This window comes from Cebus imitator, unplaced genomic scaffold, assembly GCF_001604975.1.
Source record: "Cebus imitator isolate Cc_AM_T3 unplaced genomic scaffold, Cebus_imitator-1.0 Scaffold297, whole genome shotgun sequence".
NCBI lineage: Eukaryota > Metazoa > Chordata > Mammalia > Primates > Cebidae > Cebus > Cebus imitator.
This window is the reverse complement of record NW_016107612.1, coordinates 1,670,773-1,690,621: the sequence shown is the minus strand read 5'-3', so window position 1 is coordinate 1,690,621 and position 19,849 is coordinate 1,670,773. Positions and strand designations below refer to the sequence as shown.

The following is a 19,849-nucleotide window of genomic DNA, read 5'->3' as shown; positions in this document are numbered from 1 at the left end:
TTTTTTTTTTTTTTTTTGAGACGGGGTTTCTCTCTTGTTGCCCAGGCTGAAGTGCAATGGCGTGATCTTGGCTCACTGCAACCTCCACCTCCCAGGTTCAAGGAGTTCTCCTGCCTCAGCCTACCAAGTAGCTGGGATTAAAGGCATGCACCACCACACCTGGCCAATTTTGTATTTTTAGTAGAGACGGGGTTTCTCCATGTTGATCAGGCTGGTCCCGAACTCCTGACCTCAGGTGATCTGCCCGCCTCAGCCTCCCAAAGTGCTGGGATTACAGGCAAGAGCCATCACACCTGGCCTTTCAAAGTCAATTTTGTGCTGCTCTTAATTTTCTGTTTTTGTGATCTGTGGGTCTTTTTTTGTTTGTTTTTGAGACGGAGTTTCCCTCTGTCGCCCAGGCTGGAGTGCAGTGGTGCAATCTTGGCTCACTGCAATCTCGGCTCACTGCAATCTCGTCTTCCTGGGTTCAAGTGATTCTCCTGCCTCAGCCCTAGGGCTACAGGCATGTGCCACCCCGCCCTGATAATTTTTTTGTATTTATCAGGGTTTCACCATATTAGCCAGGATGGTCTCGGTCTCCTGACCTCGTGATCCGCCCGCCTTGGCCTCCCAAAGCACTGGGATTACAGGTGTGAGCCACCGTGCTCTGTCGATCTGTGGGTCTTTTTAAAAAGTGTAACTAGTGATTGTTGTGAATTCTTTGATCTCCCAGGATGCATGTTGCCCTAACCTATTACTTAATATCTTTCTGTGTTAGGCATTTTTCTGAGCTCAGTGATTTTTTTTGAGACAAGTTTCTCTGTTATTGCCCAGGCTGGAGTGCAGTGGCGCGATCTCTGCTCACTATAACCTCAGCCTCCCAGTTCAAGTGATTCTCCTGCCTCAGCCTCCCAAGTAACTGAGATTACAGGCATACACCACCACACCTGGCTCATTTTTTGTATTTTTAGTGGAGACAAATTTTCACCATGTTGATTAGGCTGGTCTTGAACTCCTGAGCTCAAAGTGATCTGCCCACCTCGGCCTCCCAAAGTGCTGAGATTACAGGCATGAGCCACCGTGTCCCTCCCTCAATGATTATTTTTAAGTTATTGATTATAGGTGGTATCCTAGCACACTGTATGTGGACTTCTGCTTTCGTCAGCAAAATAACTTTTCATTTAGCAAATATCAAAGGGAAATAAAAACTTGGCATTTTGTGTAATAGTGTGTTAGTCTGTACTGAATTGGGGGGGAAAAAACAAATCTAAATTATGTAGCACTATGGGGCCTGGAGCCTAAAAAAAAAGAGCTAGGTTTTGGCAAGAGTTCAACAAATGATTGTTCTATTTTTTTTTTTTTTTTTTTTTTTTTTTTTTATTTTTTTTTTTTTTTTTTTTTTTTTTTTTTTTTTTTTTTTGAGACAGGGTCTCACGTCGTCTCTCAGGCTGGAGTGCAGTGGCACAATCATGGCTCATAGCAGCCTCTACCTCACAGGCTCAGGTGATCCTCCCACCTCAGCCTCCCAAGTAGCTGGGACTACAGGTGTGAGCCACCACACCTGGCTAGTTTTTGTACTTTTTGTAGACAGGGTTACACCATGTTGCCCAGGCTGGTTTCAAATATGTGGGCTCAAGTGATTCACCTGCCTTGGTCTCCCAAGGTGCTGGGATTACAGGTGTGAGCCACTATGCCTGGCCTAGTGAGTTTAATTTAGCCTATCAAAAGTTTTATATACTTTCCTTAACAGTGAAGTAATTTGTTACAATGAAGTGGGAAATCCCTTTGTATCTTTTTAAATGTAACTTTTTCACACTCTGTATAGTTTGGAGAAAATGTTAGGAATTCTTGAGGATAGTAATCACTATTACGCTACTTAAAACTGGAAGTTATGACTGGGCACCGTGGCTCACACCTATAATCCCAACACTTTGGGAGGCCAAGGTGGGAGGATCAGTTGAGCCCAGGAGTTCAAGACCAGCCTGGGCAACATGGCAAAACCCTATCCATCTCTACAAAAAAATACAAAAATTAGCCCAGCGTGGTGGCATTTGCAGATAGTCCCAGCTACTCAGGAGGCTGAGGTGGCAGGATCTCTTGAGTCTGGGAGGTTGAAGCTACAGTGAGCCACTGCACTCCATCCTGGGCGACAGAGCAACACCCTGTCTCAAATAAATAAATAGGAAATGTTCTGTATTTTTTAGTAGGATCCTTGTAAAGTAGGGTGTGATAGTCTCAGGATTGCAATATAAGTAAAAAGTCAGCAGTCAACACAAATGGGAAATACAATGGAACCAGCAATCTATTTCAAGAGAGTTATTTGGGGATAATAAACTATGGATTTAGCTTCTCTTCAACCTTTTGGCATTTTCAAGGCAGTAACCATTGAATTTGGGAATTTTTTCCCTGATATTCAAATAAGAAAATTGAAAAACAGAATAATGACAAAGAAATAAATGCCATAACTTGGGCCACAACCTTTGGGAGGGGACTTCTACAACTTTAAGTGCAAAGGAGTGAATATTTCCCTTTCGTTTATCATTCAGCAAGTCAGCTTTTGAAATCCTTTTCTTGCCAACCTTTGTGAGTAGAAAAAAATATACAAATGTGTCCATTCCAAAAGGGAGTGGTTGCTGGTTAAATATGTAAAAGCAGTAACTTTAGATAAATGTATATTCAAGGTTAAATCAGGTAAAGTTATATGTAGTGGTGGGCTCTTAGAGAACATTCCCCTTTGTTTCTGAGCTTTTGAAAACTGAGAATACATTTGAAATAGTAAGGAATTTATATATTCCTTAAGCTTGTTAAGGAATGAACTCTGCACATAGCTTTCTGATTGCTTGAAATTATAGTTTCCAGGTGTAATTTCATAGGTCCTATATACCTCAAATAGAAGGTTTGAAACACCTTACTCAGCAAGTATATTATTACCTCATAGTTTAATGTTCAGTGTTAGTTTTTTTCTTAGCCCTCTACCTCCTGAAGAATTGCCTTCCCTCCTGTGTTGCATTAATGCAGTGATTCTCAAAATGTGGTTCCTACCTAATCCCTCCACATGGGAAATATAGCTCCTTTTTTTTTTTTAACGTTCTTATTGCTTCATAGTTGTTCATGCTTAGATATGCCTAAGGGTTTCTTATTAATAACCTACCAAATGAATTATTAAGGATTACTAAAACATGGTATTTGTAACCTGAAACTATAGCAATATTGGAGTTTACTGTGGTCTCTAAACTTTTTTCTCCCGGGAAGTCTGTCCTGGGAAACCTGGCACCAGTACAGGCTTCTTACATGTCATATGCAGAATGGGGATTCCTGCAGTATTCAGGAAGGGTGCTTGGTTTGGGGTGTGTCATCCGTATTGTCTCAAAATGATCATGGTTTTCATCATGATTCCTCTTTTTTTATTAGAATTTTTATTTAGCTTCATATTTATCAGTTTAATTTATAGGTTTTTGGTTAAATTTTCACTGTGTGGGCGAGGATATTTATACCAGCAATATTTTGGCTTATAATGTAAGACATAAATGTGTTACAATGCAAAGATAGATCCTCTATTCCCCTTTTGCTATTGCTGATTTGTATAGTCCCCTAAAAACTTGCTCACACATAGATACTTCAGTGTTATCTAAGTTCCTTTTCCACTGGAAAACTGATGAAATGAGAGGCCTCCTTCTAGTAGATGCTTTATCTGTAGACTTTGGGTAGGGAGCTAAGTTTGTCCCTAACTCCAGCTCCCTTTCTCAGGAGCATAAGGGACCCTTTTCCATCTTTCCTCACTGCCTGTCATATATGCATTGGATATATATTTATTAAATGGTGTTGTCTCAGTTTTTCAAAATGATAAATATTTTGGAGAGACTTTATGTTTTTACAGATTTTAGAATAAATTCACCTAAGATTTTATTGAATACGTGTTAGAGTCTAATAAGTATCCAAATGAGTATGCAGTATGAGTGTTTTAGACATCCTTTAAAGTAGACATCATTAAGGAAAATGTTGACATTCATGCTGCTTATATATTTTTATTTGCTTTTCTTAATAGCAGAGTTTTCTATAATAGAAAAATCCTTTCCCTTCACATTTGTATAAATTTGAATAACATAGTTATATGATCTATAATTTGGCTTCCTGGGGGGAAAACCATAAGTACTATGGAATATTACGTTTGTTTTTCTCCCCTGTACTGCAGTCATCATAAGCACTTACCTCAATTCTTTCTTAGTATTTTTGGGGTGTCCAAGGCAAATTTTTCAATTCTTAAGACATCGGGCAGGGATTATTTACTTCCCCTTTTTTCTATTATTTGCTTCCAGAAATTCCTTACTCTATCCTAGGCCTAAATTTTATTTTTAATACATTCTTTGAATGCTGAAAGGATTTGTCTCTTCTCCTTTGTGTTGTTTCAGGTCAGGACTATATTCTATAATCCCTTCTGACCACAGATGCACTGCTACTAGGTTAAAAAAGCTCTCAGCATTTTAGAGGAAGATTTTTCCAGATACTCTTTTAAAAAAAAAAAAAAAAAGTCTTACTCTGTTTTCTAGGCTGAAGTGCAGTGGTGCGATCATGGTGTACTGCAGCCTTGACCTCCTCAGCTCAGGCAGTCTTCCCACCTCTACCCAGCCTCCCCCTTCCACCACCCTTCCCAGTAGCTGGACTACAGGGTACAAGCCACCATGCCTACTAATTTGTGTATTTTTTATAGAAACAGGGTTTCTCCATGTTGCCCAGGCTGGTCTCAAATTCCTGGGCTCGAGCTGTCTGCCTGCTGTGGCCTCCCAAAGTGCTGGGATTACAGGCATGAGGCGTCATGCCCTGCCCAGATACTCTTTCAACCAGAAAAAAATATCTGCTTTCAAAGGTGTGCTTTCTTAAAGATCCTCAGTGCAAAAAGGAAGTGTCAGAATCATCTAGTGCTTTTCCCAGACTTTTGAAGGTTACAATTCAGAGGATAATGGTAGTCTGTGTGACTTAAACCTCCAGATAGACAGCTTTGGACATCTGGGTGACATGTAAAAACACCTTATCAAGGCAACCTTTCTTTTTGGGGGAAAAGTAAAATTCCAACCAGATATTTCACAATCTACCCCCTTCTTACCTTCTTCAACAAAATACCGGAGGCTTTAGAGTCTAGAAACAGAAACACTCTTGTTGAAACATCTTTAGGTAGTTTCTGTTTCAACTGGCAAGTGTAATCTCATTGCATTACCAAATCAGTATTGTTGACTTCAGAGTTTTCCCCATTTAAACGCAATCTTCAGTAAGAAGTTTATGGTCTTTGGGGTGTTTTACACGATCTTTTTTTTTTTTTTTTTTTTTTTTTGAGACAGAGTCTTTCTCTGTCACCCAGGCTTGAGGGCAGTGGCATGATCTCTGCTCACTGCAACTTCCACCTTCTAGGTTCAAGTGATCCTCCCACCTCAGCCTCCCAAGTAGCTGGAATTACAGGCACAGGCTGCCATGCCCAGCTAATTTTTGTAGTTTTTAAAACAAATGTATTTCTAGATAATGTTCTCTATCTTGATAAGGTTTGAGTCACAGGTATATGCATTTGATAAAACTCAGCACTTTACTATGCTTAACATTTGCACATTTTGGTCAGGCACGGTGGCTCACGCATGTAATCCCAGCACTTTGGGAGGCCAACGCGGGCAGTTCACTTGAGATCAGGTGTTTGAGACCAGCCTTGCCAACATGGTGAAATCCCGTCTCTACTAAAAATACAATAATTAGCAAGGTATGGTGGTGTGTGCCTATAATCCCAGCTACGTGGGAGGCTGAGGCAGGAGAATTGCTTGAACATGAAAGACGGAGGTTGGGGTGAGCCGGGATTGTGCCACTGCACTCCAGCCTGCATGACAAAATGAGACTCTGTCTCAAAAAAAAAAAAAAAACAAAAAACAAAAAAAAGATTTGCACATTTCATAGTATGTAAGTTCAACTCCTAAAAACTTGAAGTCTAATTAGTGTTATGCATGCTGAATTATTTGAGGGGAAGTATACTGATGCCTATAGTTTACTTTGAAATATGTAAAAAGAAAAAAACTCCGTGGATTGATCATGGATATAGAGATGGATAGTGATAAAGCAAGTGTAATAAAATGTTAGTAGTAGAATCTAGGTGGTGGATATATAGTTCACAGTTTACAGAGAACTTTAATTCAACATTCTATATGTTTGAAATTTCATAATAAAATATTGGGAGTTGGGAGTAAATGTAATGATAGAAGCCATAGCTTTAATACACTTAAGGAAAAATCCGAAAACATTTTCTAATGAGAGAACATTACTAAAAATTTCAGTATGTTACACATTTCACTATGTGCGCTATTTGACTTAGCTTTTGAGGGGGAGGGTTGGAAAAAAATGTTGCATCCTCTAACAGTATTTTGGAATGATAAGGTAAAGATTATAACAATAATAATTTAGTGCCCAAAGTCTGGCTTTTCTTATTTATGGTCACTCATTTAATCAGCTTTTCCTTCCTTGACAGTGTAATTCTGAAATCCTATTTTCAAAGAAAAAGTGTTCTTTCTCACTGGTCTGTACTATGGCTGAATGCAAGCAAGTTATTTGAAGAGATGAATCATTGATTCCTGGACCATTTGTCAGAGAGGGTTAGACCAGTTGGCCAGATGTCTCCATGGTGAGCTGTTTATGATGGTAGAGGTCTGTGTTTTATAAAGACACTGAGTACTAGAACCTTACTGTTTTTAACACCAAACTTACTAAGACCCTAAGTTTGATTATTTTTTGTCTCAGAGCAGCTTTAAAAAAAATATAAAGTGTTAGGTGCTTCATTTGCCCCTAAGAAAAAAGAAAAAAAAACATGTAAAATGTAAAAATCGAATAAATCATAAATAATATACAAATGGAATGAATGGTCTTTAGTTTCTTTCCTAAAAAGGCAAGAATCAAAATTAATAATACCGCACTTCAGAGAAATAGATTTGCAAAGGAAATATTTGATTATAATTTTGCTCTTACAGCAAAATTGTTATCAAGAGTATAATATTGCCGGGCGTGGTGGCTCACACCTATAATCCAAGCACTTTGGAGGTCACGGCAGGTGGATCACCTGAGGTCAGGAGTTCAAGACCAGCCTGACCAACGTGGTGAAACCCCATCTAGAAAAAAGAAAAAAAAAAGAGTATAATATTAGGCCGGATGCAGTGGCTCACGCCTGTAATCCCATCACTTTGGGAGGCTGAGGCGAGCAGATCACCTGAGGTCAGGAGTTCAAGACCAGCCTGGTCAACATGGTGAAGCCCCGTCTTTACTAAAAATAAAAAAATTACCTGCGTATGGTGGCAGACACCTCTAATCACAGCTACTTGGAAGGCTGAGACAGGACAATCGCTTGAACCCAGGAGGTGGAGGTGGCAGTGAGCTGAGATCACACCATTGCACTCCAGCCTGGGCAACAAGAGTGAAACTCTGTCTCAAAAAATAAAATTAAAAAGTATAATGATATTAAAAGTATTGCCATTTAGTACATAATAAGAGTCTTTCTACTAAGCACTGACATCCAGTAATAAAAAGTATTAAATCAGTTGATGATTGCCACAGATGTGTATTTAAATTGTGTGACTAGTTTTTTTTATGTCTCAAAGTTGACTTCACCAGCTAATGTTTTTGTCTTTGAAGTTAAGGTAAAGAATATAGGTATTACAGATGTGTTGCCTTTATATAATCTCATCTTACTCATTTTCTATTCTGTTCAGTCTCTTAACCCTGGATAATATTACCCTTAAGCAGGGTACCATTTAGGTTCATTTTGATGCTTCTTAGGGTGGATCTCATGGGAAATATATGGAGCCATTTTTTTCTTTGGGTCAATAAGTGCTGTACATGTCACTTATGAATTTAACTGTATTCTAGTGACTTTTTAGGCTGACCTCTCCAAAGGACTGCATTCAGAGATAGTCTCAGTTCATTTTACTAGACAAGGAAATTAACATTTTTGACCCTAGAAGAATCACCCTTTAGTATTTCAGTTTGCCCCCTAATTCAGTCAGTAGGTCCTTCCTTCTGTGCCAGGTTCTGTGATAGGTTCTATATACAGTGATTTCCAAATGTGGCTGCCATCAGGATCACCTGGGGAGCTTTTAAGAAAATACAAGCTTAGGCCAGCATCCTAGAAATTCTGATTCTGGCTGTTTGTAGTAGGACCAGGGATTTGCATTTTAGTAAGTACCCTAAGTGATTCTAATGCCACCTTTGGGATGATCAAGCTACAATCCCTCCCAAGATTTTCTTAGTGCTTTTAACTCAAGTTTTACCCCTGAATCCCCCTTCCTCAGGTTATTTAGTTATTTCTGATTAGATACATGCTTATTTTATAATAACATCTTGCATTTTTTTTTTTAGCATTTAAAAAACAGCTTTATTGAGGTGTAATTCATGTACCATATGTTTCATCCATCTTGCATTTTTTAAATCCAGTTTAAGTGTTAGGCACTGTGCCACATGTATTGCATGCATTATTTCACTTAATCCCCACTGTGAGATAAGAACTATTACTATGTCTGTTTTTTAATGTATGTCAAGAGTCAAGCTAATTAGGATGCATATCAGTAAATATTGCAGGGCTGGGACTTTCACCTAGTCTGTCTGACAACAGAGCCAGTGTACTGCGCTATAGTGGCCTCTGGTATTGTTTGTAAAATCTGTAAGCTGAGTTTTATTGTCTTAAAGCAGTGGTCCTTGGAAAGTGGGCCACATAATGCTTTTTTTGAATGGATTAAGTTGTCTAAAGTGTAATTGTTTCACTTTCACCCAGTCTTTTACCTACAGTTGTCACTTCTCTGTAAAAAAAATATCGTGAATGACAACCATTTCCAAATGAAAACCTGTAGGTTTTTAGTATCAGATAAATCTGAAAGATGATATACTCTGTTCATTTATGTGTCTTGGTTGTGGCTGTAGCCCTCAAGAGTACTCTGCTAGCCCCATGAGTAATATATAGTACTAAAATTGCTCCATCATACAGAGTACATTCATATATAACAATACATTATAAATCTTGTCCGCATACATATAAGCACGTGTTAGGAATTTCTTAATCAACTGTCATACATCTATTATTATTGACTGTACAAGCAAATCTAATCCACATGGATACTATATTCCTTAATATTACAAACATTTGTTCATCAGACATAGCACATTTTAGTCAAGCACATTTTAGTCATCTCAAAGTATTTAGAGGTCTTTAAGAGCTCTTGTTTTTTCCTTGTATGTTTCATAGGCTTTCCTTTATGAAATGCCTTACAGCTTCCTCCACCTAATTAACCTGTTCTTTGCACTTGGTTTTCACAGCTGGTCCTTTTTTTTTTTTTTTTTTTTTTTTTTTTTTTTTTTTTTTTTTTTTTTTTTTTTTTTTTTTAAGTATTTCAAGTTTTTTTAAAAACTTCCTTTTCTTTGACAGATTTTATAGTTGACATTTTCTGGGTCATTTAAGGAAAATTAATTTCTCTTTTGGAAGAAACTGACTCAAAACACACTTTACTTCAATTTGGGGGAAAAAAGCAATCTTAATTTTTGTCTTCTTATCTCTATATTTAGTCAGATTTTTTTTTTTTTCCCCCCCTAAAGATAGGGTCTGGCTCTGTCACCTAGGCTGGAATGTAGTGACACCCATCAGGGCTCACTACACCCTCAACCTCCCAGGCTCAAGTGATCCTCCCACCTCAGCCTCCTGAGTTTCTGGGACCACAGGTGTGCACTACCACACCCAGCTAACTTTTTAATTTTTTCTGTAGAAATAGGGTCTTGCTATATTACCCAGGCTGGTCTCAACCTTCTGGGCTCAAGCAATCCTCCCAACTTGGCCTTCCAAACTGCTGAGATTACAGGCATGAGCCACCATGCCCAGCCTATCAGATTTAGTCAGATATTTTAAAATACCTGCATGTATTGGATGTCTTCCAATCACCTTAAAATTGTACTAAATGGAAATCTGCATAGATGACTCTATTCAGTATATAAAAACCTTAGGAAAAAAATGATAAAGTTTAAGAATTTGAGATCCAACAAACTTCTTTTTAACTTCTTTCCTTACAGGCACCCACAAGATGATTTTTTGTTAATTATTCTAAATACCTTTATGTATTGGCATTAAATTGTAAGTTTATAGGATCCCCTATTCTTTTTGCTTTTTTCCCCCTGAAATTACTGATCTTCAACAGGATCCCTGTTCTCTCTCCTTCAGGGCTTTTTTTCTGGAACTTGACATTCTCAAATCATTGTCAGTTATTTTTAGTACCTGATACCTCCCTTCCTCAGGTATGTTTTCCCCAATTAGGACTGAATCTACCATTAGTATCTTGTTTTCCATCCCACATTCATAGAGATTATGTGGAAAGGCTCTGGAGTATTAGAGAAGCCAGTGGAGTTCCCCTCTGCTCTGGCAACCACAGAGCGTAGTCCTAGGACCCTTACTACTGTGAGGAAGGAGTTTGGAGTTAGCACTTCCGCAGGGGATGACACATTCGCCAGAATAGATCCCTTGTATCTAATCCTGAACTACTCCCTTCTGCCATCCCCAATATGTTAGTTGAGTTAGCCACAAGTTTTTATAGCTTAGTGGTCAAGAAACTATGATAATCCAGAATATGAATTTCTACACAGCCTTTAAATGCATGAGGTAGTTTTGTATATATATATATATATATATATATATATATATATGTACACACACACACTGATGTAGAAGGTTGTGGTATTAAATCAAAAAGAGCAAATCATAGAACAGTATTTATAGGTTATATGTAGTTTGTTTATATTTATATATAGTTTATAGTGTGTAAGTATATGATAATAGATATGGAAGCAAACACATGAAGCTTTTAAGAGGTTATCTCTGGGAAAGGCATGGGCTAGTTAGAGTAAAAGAGGAGTTTTCACATTCCATAGACCTGTGTAGCATTTAGGTTTTTAAAATGAATGTGTATATTTTTAAATTTCTAGACTTTTTAAAATAAAATACTTTAGGATTTCAAGTAAATAGTGGCACAGTCATCTGAACTACTGCCCAGAGCCAGAACTATCAGAAAACCTTGAATTCTTTACCTCTTCTCATCATAAATATTCTAGCAGCCCCTTCTCAGTGAAATTTCTGTGAGAGGTTCCCAGAGCATAGCCTCTTAAATGTTGCTTTATCATTTTCCTCAGAAACAAGCATAATTTATAAGATCAGTAGATATTTATTGCAGGGACCCTTTAAAGAGTTATTTCTATTTCTGGTTTCTGTTTCTTCTGTTTTTTTTTTTGTGTGTGTGTATATTTGTTTGTTTTGCTTTGTTTTTTTGAGATGGAGTTTTGCTCTTGTTCCTCAGGCTAGAGTGCAATGGCACAATCTCGGCTCACTGCAGCCTCCGCCTCCCAGGTTCAAGTGAGTCTTCTGTCTAAGCCTCCAGAGTAGCTGGGGTTACAGGCACCTGCCACTATGCCTGGCTAATTTTTTCTTTTTTAGAAGAGACAGGGTTTCACCATGTTGGCCAGGCTGGTCTTGAACTCCTCACCTCAGTTGATCCACCCACCTCGGCCTCCTAAAGTGCTGGGATTACAGACGTGAGCCACCACACCCAGCTGTTTCCTGTATTCTTTCAAGCATTGAAATCTCTTGGCTATCTACCCTCTCGGGGGAATCATACTCTGGTCCCCACAGTAAAGACAATGTTATTATTTCGACTCTGCTGGTTTAGGATGTGTTCTTGTAAAAAGCTATTTCCAGCTAGGTCCTTGCATCATATTCCTACCTATATACTTCAGTTACATCCTTTTCAGTACAGCCTCCAAATTTCAAAGACAGCCCGAGTGGTTTGGGAGAACCAAGAACATCTGTGCTATCACTTGGCTCAGCCATTGCTGTCTTAATACTGAAAATGTCTGTCTGTTGCCTCTCATTCCCTTTCTCCTTTTCTTTCTCCTCTCTTACTCCATTCCATTCCATTCTTTTCTGTCCCTTCCCTTTTGCCTTCTCCCTCTTTATATATATTTTATTACATGTGATGTGTGTGTGTGTGTGTGTGTGTGTGTGTGTGTGTGTGTGTAAATGAAGACTTTCTTTCTCCATCTATCTCTTTTTCTTCTGTTTTTTCCCTATAGCAGTAATCAAACTGGGAAAATACTAAAAAGAATTGCAATGAATCCGGGGAAGTAGGCCGGGCGCAGTGGCTCATACCTATAATCCCAGCACTTTGGGAGGCCAAGATGGGCAGATCATCTGAGGTCAGGAGTTTGTGGCCAACATGGTGAAACCCTGTCTCTACTAAAAATGTAAAAGTTAGCCAGGTGTGGTGGCAGCACCTGTAGTCCCAGTTACTTGAGAGGCTGAGGTAGGAGAATCATCTGAACCCGGGAGGTGGAGGTTGCACGCCACTGCACTCCAGGCTGGGTCATAGACTGAGACTCCTTCTCAAAAATAAATAAATAAAATAATGGAAGTAATTTTTCTCTTCTAATTCTACTGCATTATAAATTTTATTTCTGTTACTCCTGGCCAGTGCTCAGGGTATGAGGAATTAACTAGCCAAATGTTGTATAGAGAATACAAACTAGCATGGTCTATTTCTTATGTGGCCTATTCTCCAGATGTCAGCCTGTTTTTTTTTTTTCTTCACTTTTTGCTGCAAGTGTATGTAAGTCTACTGCTTCTGAATCTTTACTTCCTTCCAGAATCTAACCAGATTTTATAAGCTTAATGGAGAGCTGGTTCTTTCATTAGGTTTTTTGATGATAAACATAAGATGTGGGATGAGAATGGCCATCTATGAATTCCTGAAGGGCAGGAACTATTCCTTATTCATCTTTATCTCCTAGTCCAGTGTGGTGCCTGGCACAAGGTGCTTAGTCAGTATTTTCAGGCAAAGATAAATTGGTTCATCTTATTCTGAACTTTGTAACAGACGTGTTCAACAAACTGATCATTGTGAAAATATAACTTTTGTGACATTAATTTGCCTTTCCCAAAAGGAAATTTTCTTACATAACAAACATTTTGTAACAACTTGTATGAATTCTGTAAATTATTGAGTGAGCTTCCAATGGGGAACTCTTATCTTTTTATTCTCCTTCATATCAAATGGTGCTATCACATTTGTATCATAACTTTTTTTTTTTTAGTTGGAGTCTTGCTCTGTTGCCCAGGCTGGAGTGCAGTGGCGCGATCTTGGCTCACTGCAACCTCTGCCTCCCTGGTTCAAGCGATTCTCCTGCCTCAGCCTCCCAAGTAGCTAGGACCACAGGCGCGTGCCACCACGCCTGGCTAAATTTTTATATTTTTAGTAGAGACGGGTTTCACCGTGTTAGCAAGGATGGTCTCCATCTCCTGACCTTGTGACCTGCCTGCCTCAGCCTCCCAAAGTGTTGGGATTACAGGTGTGAGCCACTGTGCTGGTCCATAACTTTTTTTTTTTAACAACAAACATCTGTAATTAGATATTTTATTTGAAACTTCTTAAATTTTCCCATAGGTTTAAATTAGGAAAGGAGACAATTTTTACAAATATTTTTTTCTTTTTAACACTTACCTCTTTCACAAAAAGACAACTCATTTTTTTATGATAAAAGGAGCCCTTGGAAAAAATGCACACATTCTTCTAATGTATTTCTGTATAGATAGGAAAAACTATACATGTGGTTTTAAAAAATCAATGATAATTCCTGTGGTTTATAAGAATATGGTTTGGCAGTCAACTTTGTAATAGAATGATAAAACAAAATTATTGATTGATTGCTAATTCTGTTATCCAAAGCTATCTCTCAGTATTGGAAACCTATAAAAATAACCAAAGGTGATTCTTCATTGGAATCCTAATGTCTATAAAATCAGACTAGGAAAGTTTGAGTAGTTAAGTGGTCAAGAATCTTCTGTTCATTTTCCTTTTTTCTCATTTTCTTTTAGAACTGCCATTGGATGACCAGAATTCCCTGTAGCTGATAATGTTGGGAATAAACTCTGCAACTTTCTTTGGCATTCAGTTTTTAAAAACAAATAGGATGCAAATTCCTCAACTCCAGATTATGAAAACAGTACTTGGAAAACCGAAAACTACCTAAATGATCGTCTTTGGTTGGGCGGTGTTCTTAGCGAGCAGAAGCCTTGGCCAGGGTCTGCTGTTGACTCTTGAAGAGCACATAGCCCACTTCCTAGGGAATAGAGGTGCCACTACTACCATGGGTAATTCCTGTATCTGCCGAGATGACAGTGGAACAGACGACAGTGTTGACACCCAGCAGCAACAGGCCGACAACAGTGCAGTACCCACTGCGGACACAAGGAACCAACCACGGGACCCTGTTCGGCCACCAAGGAGGGGCCGAGGACCACACGAGCCAAGGAGAAAGAAACAAAATGTGGATGGGCTAGTGTTGGACACACTGGCAGTAATACGAACTCTTGTAGATAAGTAAGTGTCTGACTCACAGTCACCTCCAATGTAATAAAAAGTGTTCTGCCAGGAACCATGACTTTTAGGACTCCTTCAGTTCGCTTAGGACATACTCACCAAGCCTTGTACTCACAGGGCAAAGGAGAATATTTTAATTCTCCTGTGATGGCAAAGTAAATTATAAGATTGGGTGACTTGCTTGCTGTCATCGACTCTGTCTGGAAATGTGTAAATGTTTAGCAGAAAACACTAATTTAAGCTATGACCTTTATTAGAGAATAGAGTAGATATGGAGTGAGTTTATGCTGCTAGCTGCAATAGGAAACGGTTTCATGAAGGCTCACTGTTTAATGGTGCATGCCTGTCTGTTCCACTGACCACAGATTCAAGGTAAGTTGTTTTGCCAAGAACATGGCTATAGGCAACTCTCTTGGCAACATAAGGACAAAAGTCAAGGAGAGTTTTCATTATCCTTTATTTGATCCTTATCCTTTATTTGACTATCTTTGATTCATTTAGGAAGTATGTCAGTTGAAACTGCAAGGCACACCTTTACCTGTTTTGTCTTTTTGCTGCTTTGTCTACCTCTAAGTACAAAATCCCACAGTGAATAACAGTGAAATTAAAGGACATCATTCAAGTGGAAAGAAACATTTAATTTAAGATTGTATAGTTAAGAGCACAAAGTTTAGGACCATGATGGGCCTGATTCTAGTTCTGGCCCAGTGCCTTACTAGCTGTATGACATTGGATAAGTTACTTCTTAAAGCCTCAGATTCCTCATCTATAAATGGGATAATACTGTTGCTACAAGGATTATCATGAGATAATGTATATAAGGCATTTAGTGTGGAGCTTTGTACTTAACAGTTGCTCAGTGGATGGTAGTATTTTTTATAGTTACTTATGTGTTCTTTTTGCTTCAGGCCCTGCTAGTAAATTTAAGTATATAAACATTTGATAATCACATTTATAGAAATCTGGTTTCATTTAGTTCCTCAAAAATTAAGCATAAAACAGTGTACTGTGAATACAAACAAATTTTTAGAAATGTATTAGACTTTTCCATAAAATACTGGCGCATTTGTTAGTCTTCAAGAATAATAATTTTTTGGCCAGACACAATGGCTCATACCTGTAATCCCAACACTTTAAGAGGCTGAGGTAGAAAGATGGCTCAAGGCCAGGAGTTCAAGACCAGCCTGGGCAATATAGGGAGACCCCATCTCTACAAAAAAATTTAAAAATTAGCTGGCACAGTGGCATGTGCCTGTGGTCCCAGGTACTTAGGATTCTAAGGCCAGAGTGCTGCTAGAGCCCAGGAGTTTGCAGCTGCAGTGAACTGCGATCGCTCCACTGCACTCCAGCCTGGGCAATAGAGCAAGACCCTGTCTCAAAAATAATTAATTAAAAAAATTTTTTTTTTCTGAGACACAGTCTCTGTTGCACGTGCTGCAATGCAGTGGTGCACTCTTGGCTCACTGCAACTCCGCTTGCCAGGTTCAAGTGATTCTCCTGCCTCAGCCTCCTGAGAAGCTGGGATTACAGGTGTGTGCCACCACCCCTGGCTAATTTTTTTGTATTTTTAGTAGAGACAGCGTTTCATCGTGTTAACCAGGATGGTCTCAATCTCCTGACCTTGTGATCCACCCGCCTTAGCCTCCCAAAGTGCTGGGATTACAGGCGTGAGCCACGGCTCGTGGGCCCCCTTGCTATATTTTAAAAGAGGGTGACATGGTATACAAATCTCTTTGTTTTTAACTTCTCTCAACATTGAAATCTCTGTTGCTGTATATAAATCCACAACTGCTTCTGACTGCTACAGAGTATTCCTTTGTATGCCTGAAAGTACTATATTTTGTTACATTTTTCATCTGGTGATGGTCACTTAGGTTACTGCCAAATTTTTGTTCCTACAAATAGCACTGCAATGAACAGCATAAATATACATTGATTTTTGGACCTGTGTAAAAATTTATCTAGAACTGTTGCATATATACATACTTAATTTTATTATTGCCAGATTATTCTTCAGAAATGTTTGCATCAGTCAATTACATTATTTAAACAGCCATCATCTAATGAGTACCTTAAATGACCATGCTAATTCCTATATCACAGGGTTATTCTGAGGATTAAATGACTTAATAGCTTTTTCGGATTTTTTTTCCACAGTAAAACAGAGACCCACAATATGTAAACAAATAAGTGGCGAGTTGTTAAGCAGTTAGAATTGTTTAATGGAAAACATTTCATTATTGAAGTTCCCCTGAAACACTTTTTAAAGATTTCTGGGATCACACCACTGACTTAAGGTATATAATGCCACTTTGGAGCAATGTCTGGAATGTTAAATAGTTCCTTAAGTTTGGTTTTGTTTTCTTGTAATACCATTTGATGAAGTATAAGCATGTAGTGGTATTTCAGAAGGAAACTTCAAAATGAAGATGTGTTTATAGGCCCTTGCTTCCATAAGTCCTCAACTGGGATTGTCATCTCTCTTCCTGGCATTTCTCTGAGGTAAGTATGAAGAAGATGATGTTGACCTTCCTAGCTTGTCTCAGTTGGCATTGAGCCTCTAAGGGTAAAGCTGAGAGTAGGCTGTGGTCTCCAGTTTTAGTCCTGTGGTTTTACCTCAGGACACATACTAGTTCTTGTCTGTACCCACTTGCCCATTTTGTTTGTGGGCATTGTGGACAGTGACTGTGGAAATGAGCACATATAGTATACATTCATCCTTATAGGTCATAGCTCAGGTTGTCTCTTCTATCTCTTTCCTTACATTTGTATTCATTCCTTCTGTCTCTTTTTATCCCCACACCTCCAGTTTGAATTTTTACTTGGAATTGTCATTTATTATTTCCTCAGGTTTAATGCCTTGAATTTTTTTTTTTCCAGTGATCAGGAACCTCCCTATTCAATGATAACATTGCATGAAATGGCAGAAACAGGTACTTTTAGTTTTGTTTTTATTACTGTATAATGAATATATAATAGTGAAGAAATGTAGCCACCTTTTGTTTTGTTTTTGTTTTGAAATAAAAGACTCCAAAAAACTAGCATATATAACAAAGAAAAAAGCCCTTACTGTATGGAAATTTCCCTGTATAAATGTACTAGGCAATGCATATTGCATCTCTTTTTTTGTTTTCATCATTGACAGATCTTTGACCATACTTTTCTGGAATGGAGAGGATATATATCTGTATCTATATCTATTCTGGATTGGAGAGGAGATACATATACACACACACATACATACATATGCATACACACTTTGAAACAGAGTCTCACTGTGTTGCCCAGGCTGGGGTGCTGTGGCATGATCACAGCTCAACTATACCTCAACCTACCCTGGCTCAGGTGATCCCCCTACCTCAGCCTCTCAAGTAGCTGGGACCACAGGCGCATGCCACAATACCCAGCAGTTTTTCTTTTTGTAGAGACAAAATTTCACCGTGTTGCCCTGATTGGTCTTGTATGCCTGGGCTCAAGAGATCCTCCTGCCTCAGCCTCCCAAAGTGCTGGTATTACAGGCATGAGCCACAGCCCCTGGCCAAGGACGTTTTTTGTTCCTTTGTTTCCTAAGTATCATTCTGAAAACAAAGCCAACTGCTGAGTATACTTCGTTTTCTCAGTTAACTCCTATGTAGTAAATAAGATGCTTAAAACTATTTTAATATGAGAACTCAAGACCATAGCTTAACCTTTTTCCAAATGAAAGTACCCACAAAGCGCCAGACTCCTGTAACTTAAGATGTTTTTACTCCACCACAATGACTAGCAATTGATAATTATGTCCATGCCAGATATTAGCTGCTAAAAATCTATAGGCCAAAAGTGTTTCTTTTAATGTGAATTGATCGTGTGTGACTTGATAAGTTATATATTTTCACATTTTAAAAATAGCGACTCCATCATATAATCTTTTTGATTTGCTCTTAGATGAAGGATGGTTGGATGTTGTCCAGTCTTTAATTAGAGTTATTCCACTGGAAGATCCATTGGGACCAGCTGTTATAACGTTGTTACTAGATGAATGTCCATTGCCCACTAAAGTAAGTTAATAACTTTTATGCAACTGTCATTTGTGCTTAAGCACAGGGTAAATTACCATAAAAAACATTTGAAGTAATGTGTTTCATCTTTATACATTTGGGGTCTGTTTTATTCAATATTGATTTATTATGTAAATTTATTTTTTATTACTAATGAAGAATTACATCCTCCTTTTTTTTTTTCTTTGAGACAAGAGTCTCGCTCTGTCACCCAGGCTGGAGTGCAGTGGCGCGATCTTGGCTCACTGCAATCTCTAACTCTTGGGTTCAAGCGATTCTCCTGCGTCAGCCTCCCAAGTAGCTGGGATTACAGGTACTCACCACCACACCCGGCTAATTTTTGTATTTTTAGTAGAGACAGGATTTCACCATGTTGCACTGGCTGGTCTTGAACTCCTGACTTCAAGTTATCCACTTTCCTCAGCCTCCTCCCAAAGTGCTAAGATTACAGGCATGAGCCACTGTGCCTGGCCCTCTGTCTTTTTATTTATTTATTTGTTTTTGAGACAGGGTTTTACTTTGTCACCCAGACTGTAGTGCAGTAGCACCATCACATCTCACTGCAACAGCCTTCCTGGCTCAGGTGTTCTGCCCACCTCAGCCTCCCATGTAGTTGAGAACATAGGTACACGACCGCATGTCTGGCTAATTTTGTATTTTTTGTAGAGATGGAGTTTCATCATGTTGCCCAGGCTGGTCTTGAACTCCTGGGCTCAAGTAGTTGACACACCTCAGCCTCCCAAAGTGCTGGGATCATAGGCGTGAGCCACCCTGCCCCACCACATTCTCTATCAAGGCTTTAGTTTAATTTCTTTTTTTCTTCTTCCTTTCTTTCATTCCTCCTACTCCTTCCCTTTCCCCCCTTCTTTCCCCCCTTCCTTCCCCCTTTCCCTTCCCCTTCCTTCTTCTCTCCCTCCCTCTCTTCCTTCCTTCTTTCCTTTTCTTCCTTCCTTCCCTTCTTCCTCGAACCGCCCTGCCCCGCCCAGGCTGGAGTACAGTGACACAATCATGGTTCACTGTATCCTCAACCTCCCAGGTTCAGGTGATCCTCTTGCCTCAGTCTTCCATGAAGCTGGGACTACAGGCGTGCACCACCATATACCCAACTAATTTAAAAAAAATTTTTTTTGTAGAGAAAGGGTCTCACAATGTTGCCCGGTCTGGTTTTGAACTCCTAGACTCAAGGGATCCTCCCACCTTGGCTTCTCAAAGTGTTGGGATAATAGACATAAGTCACTGTGCCCAGCCTAGGTTAAAATGTTTAAAATGTTAAAAATAGAAGCATTTAAGTCTGGGTGCGGTGGCTCACACCTGTAATCCTAGCACTTTGGGAGACTGAGGCAGGCAGATCACCTGAGATCAGGAATTCAAGACCAGCCTGGCCAACATGGTGAAACCCTGTCTCTACTACAA

General features: G+C 39.0%; 1 protein-coding gene across 2 annotated transcripts in view; it reads left to right on the top strand.

The window, feature by feature from the left end:
- Positions 1–19,849, top strand: part of RSPRY1 (ring finger and SPRY domain containing 1) — a 52,393-nt gene that overhangs the window by 2,200 nt on the left and 30,344 nt on the right. The window contains exons 2-5 of one of the 2 annotated variants that reach the window (XM_037729299.1): positions 6,476–6,628; positions 13,892–14,396; positions 17,277–17,329; positions 18,324–18,436. In XM_037729299.1, coding sequence (XP_037585227.1) covers positions 14,047–14,396; positions 17,277–17,329; positions 18,324–18,436 — 516 coding nt within the window. In that variant the 5' untranslated portion in view covers positions 6,476–6,628; positions 13,892–14,046. The remainder of the gene's footprint in view (positions 1–6,475; positions 6,629–13,891; positions 14,397–17,276; positions 17,330–18,323; positions 18,437–19,849) is intronic. The other variant, XM_017502649.2, reaches the window with a different exon arrangement.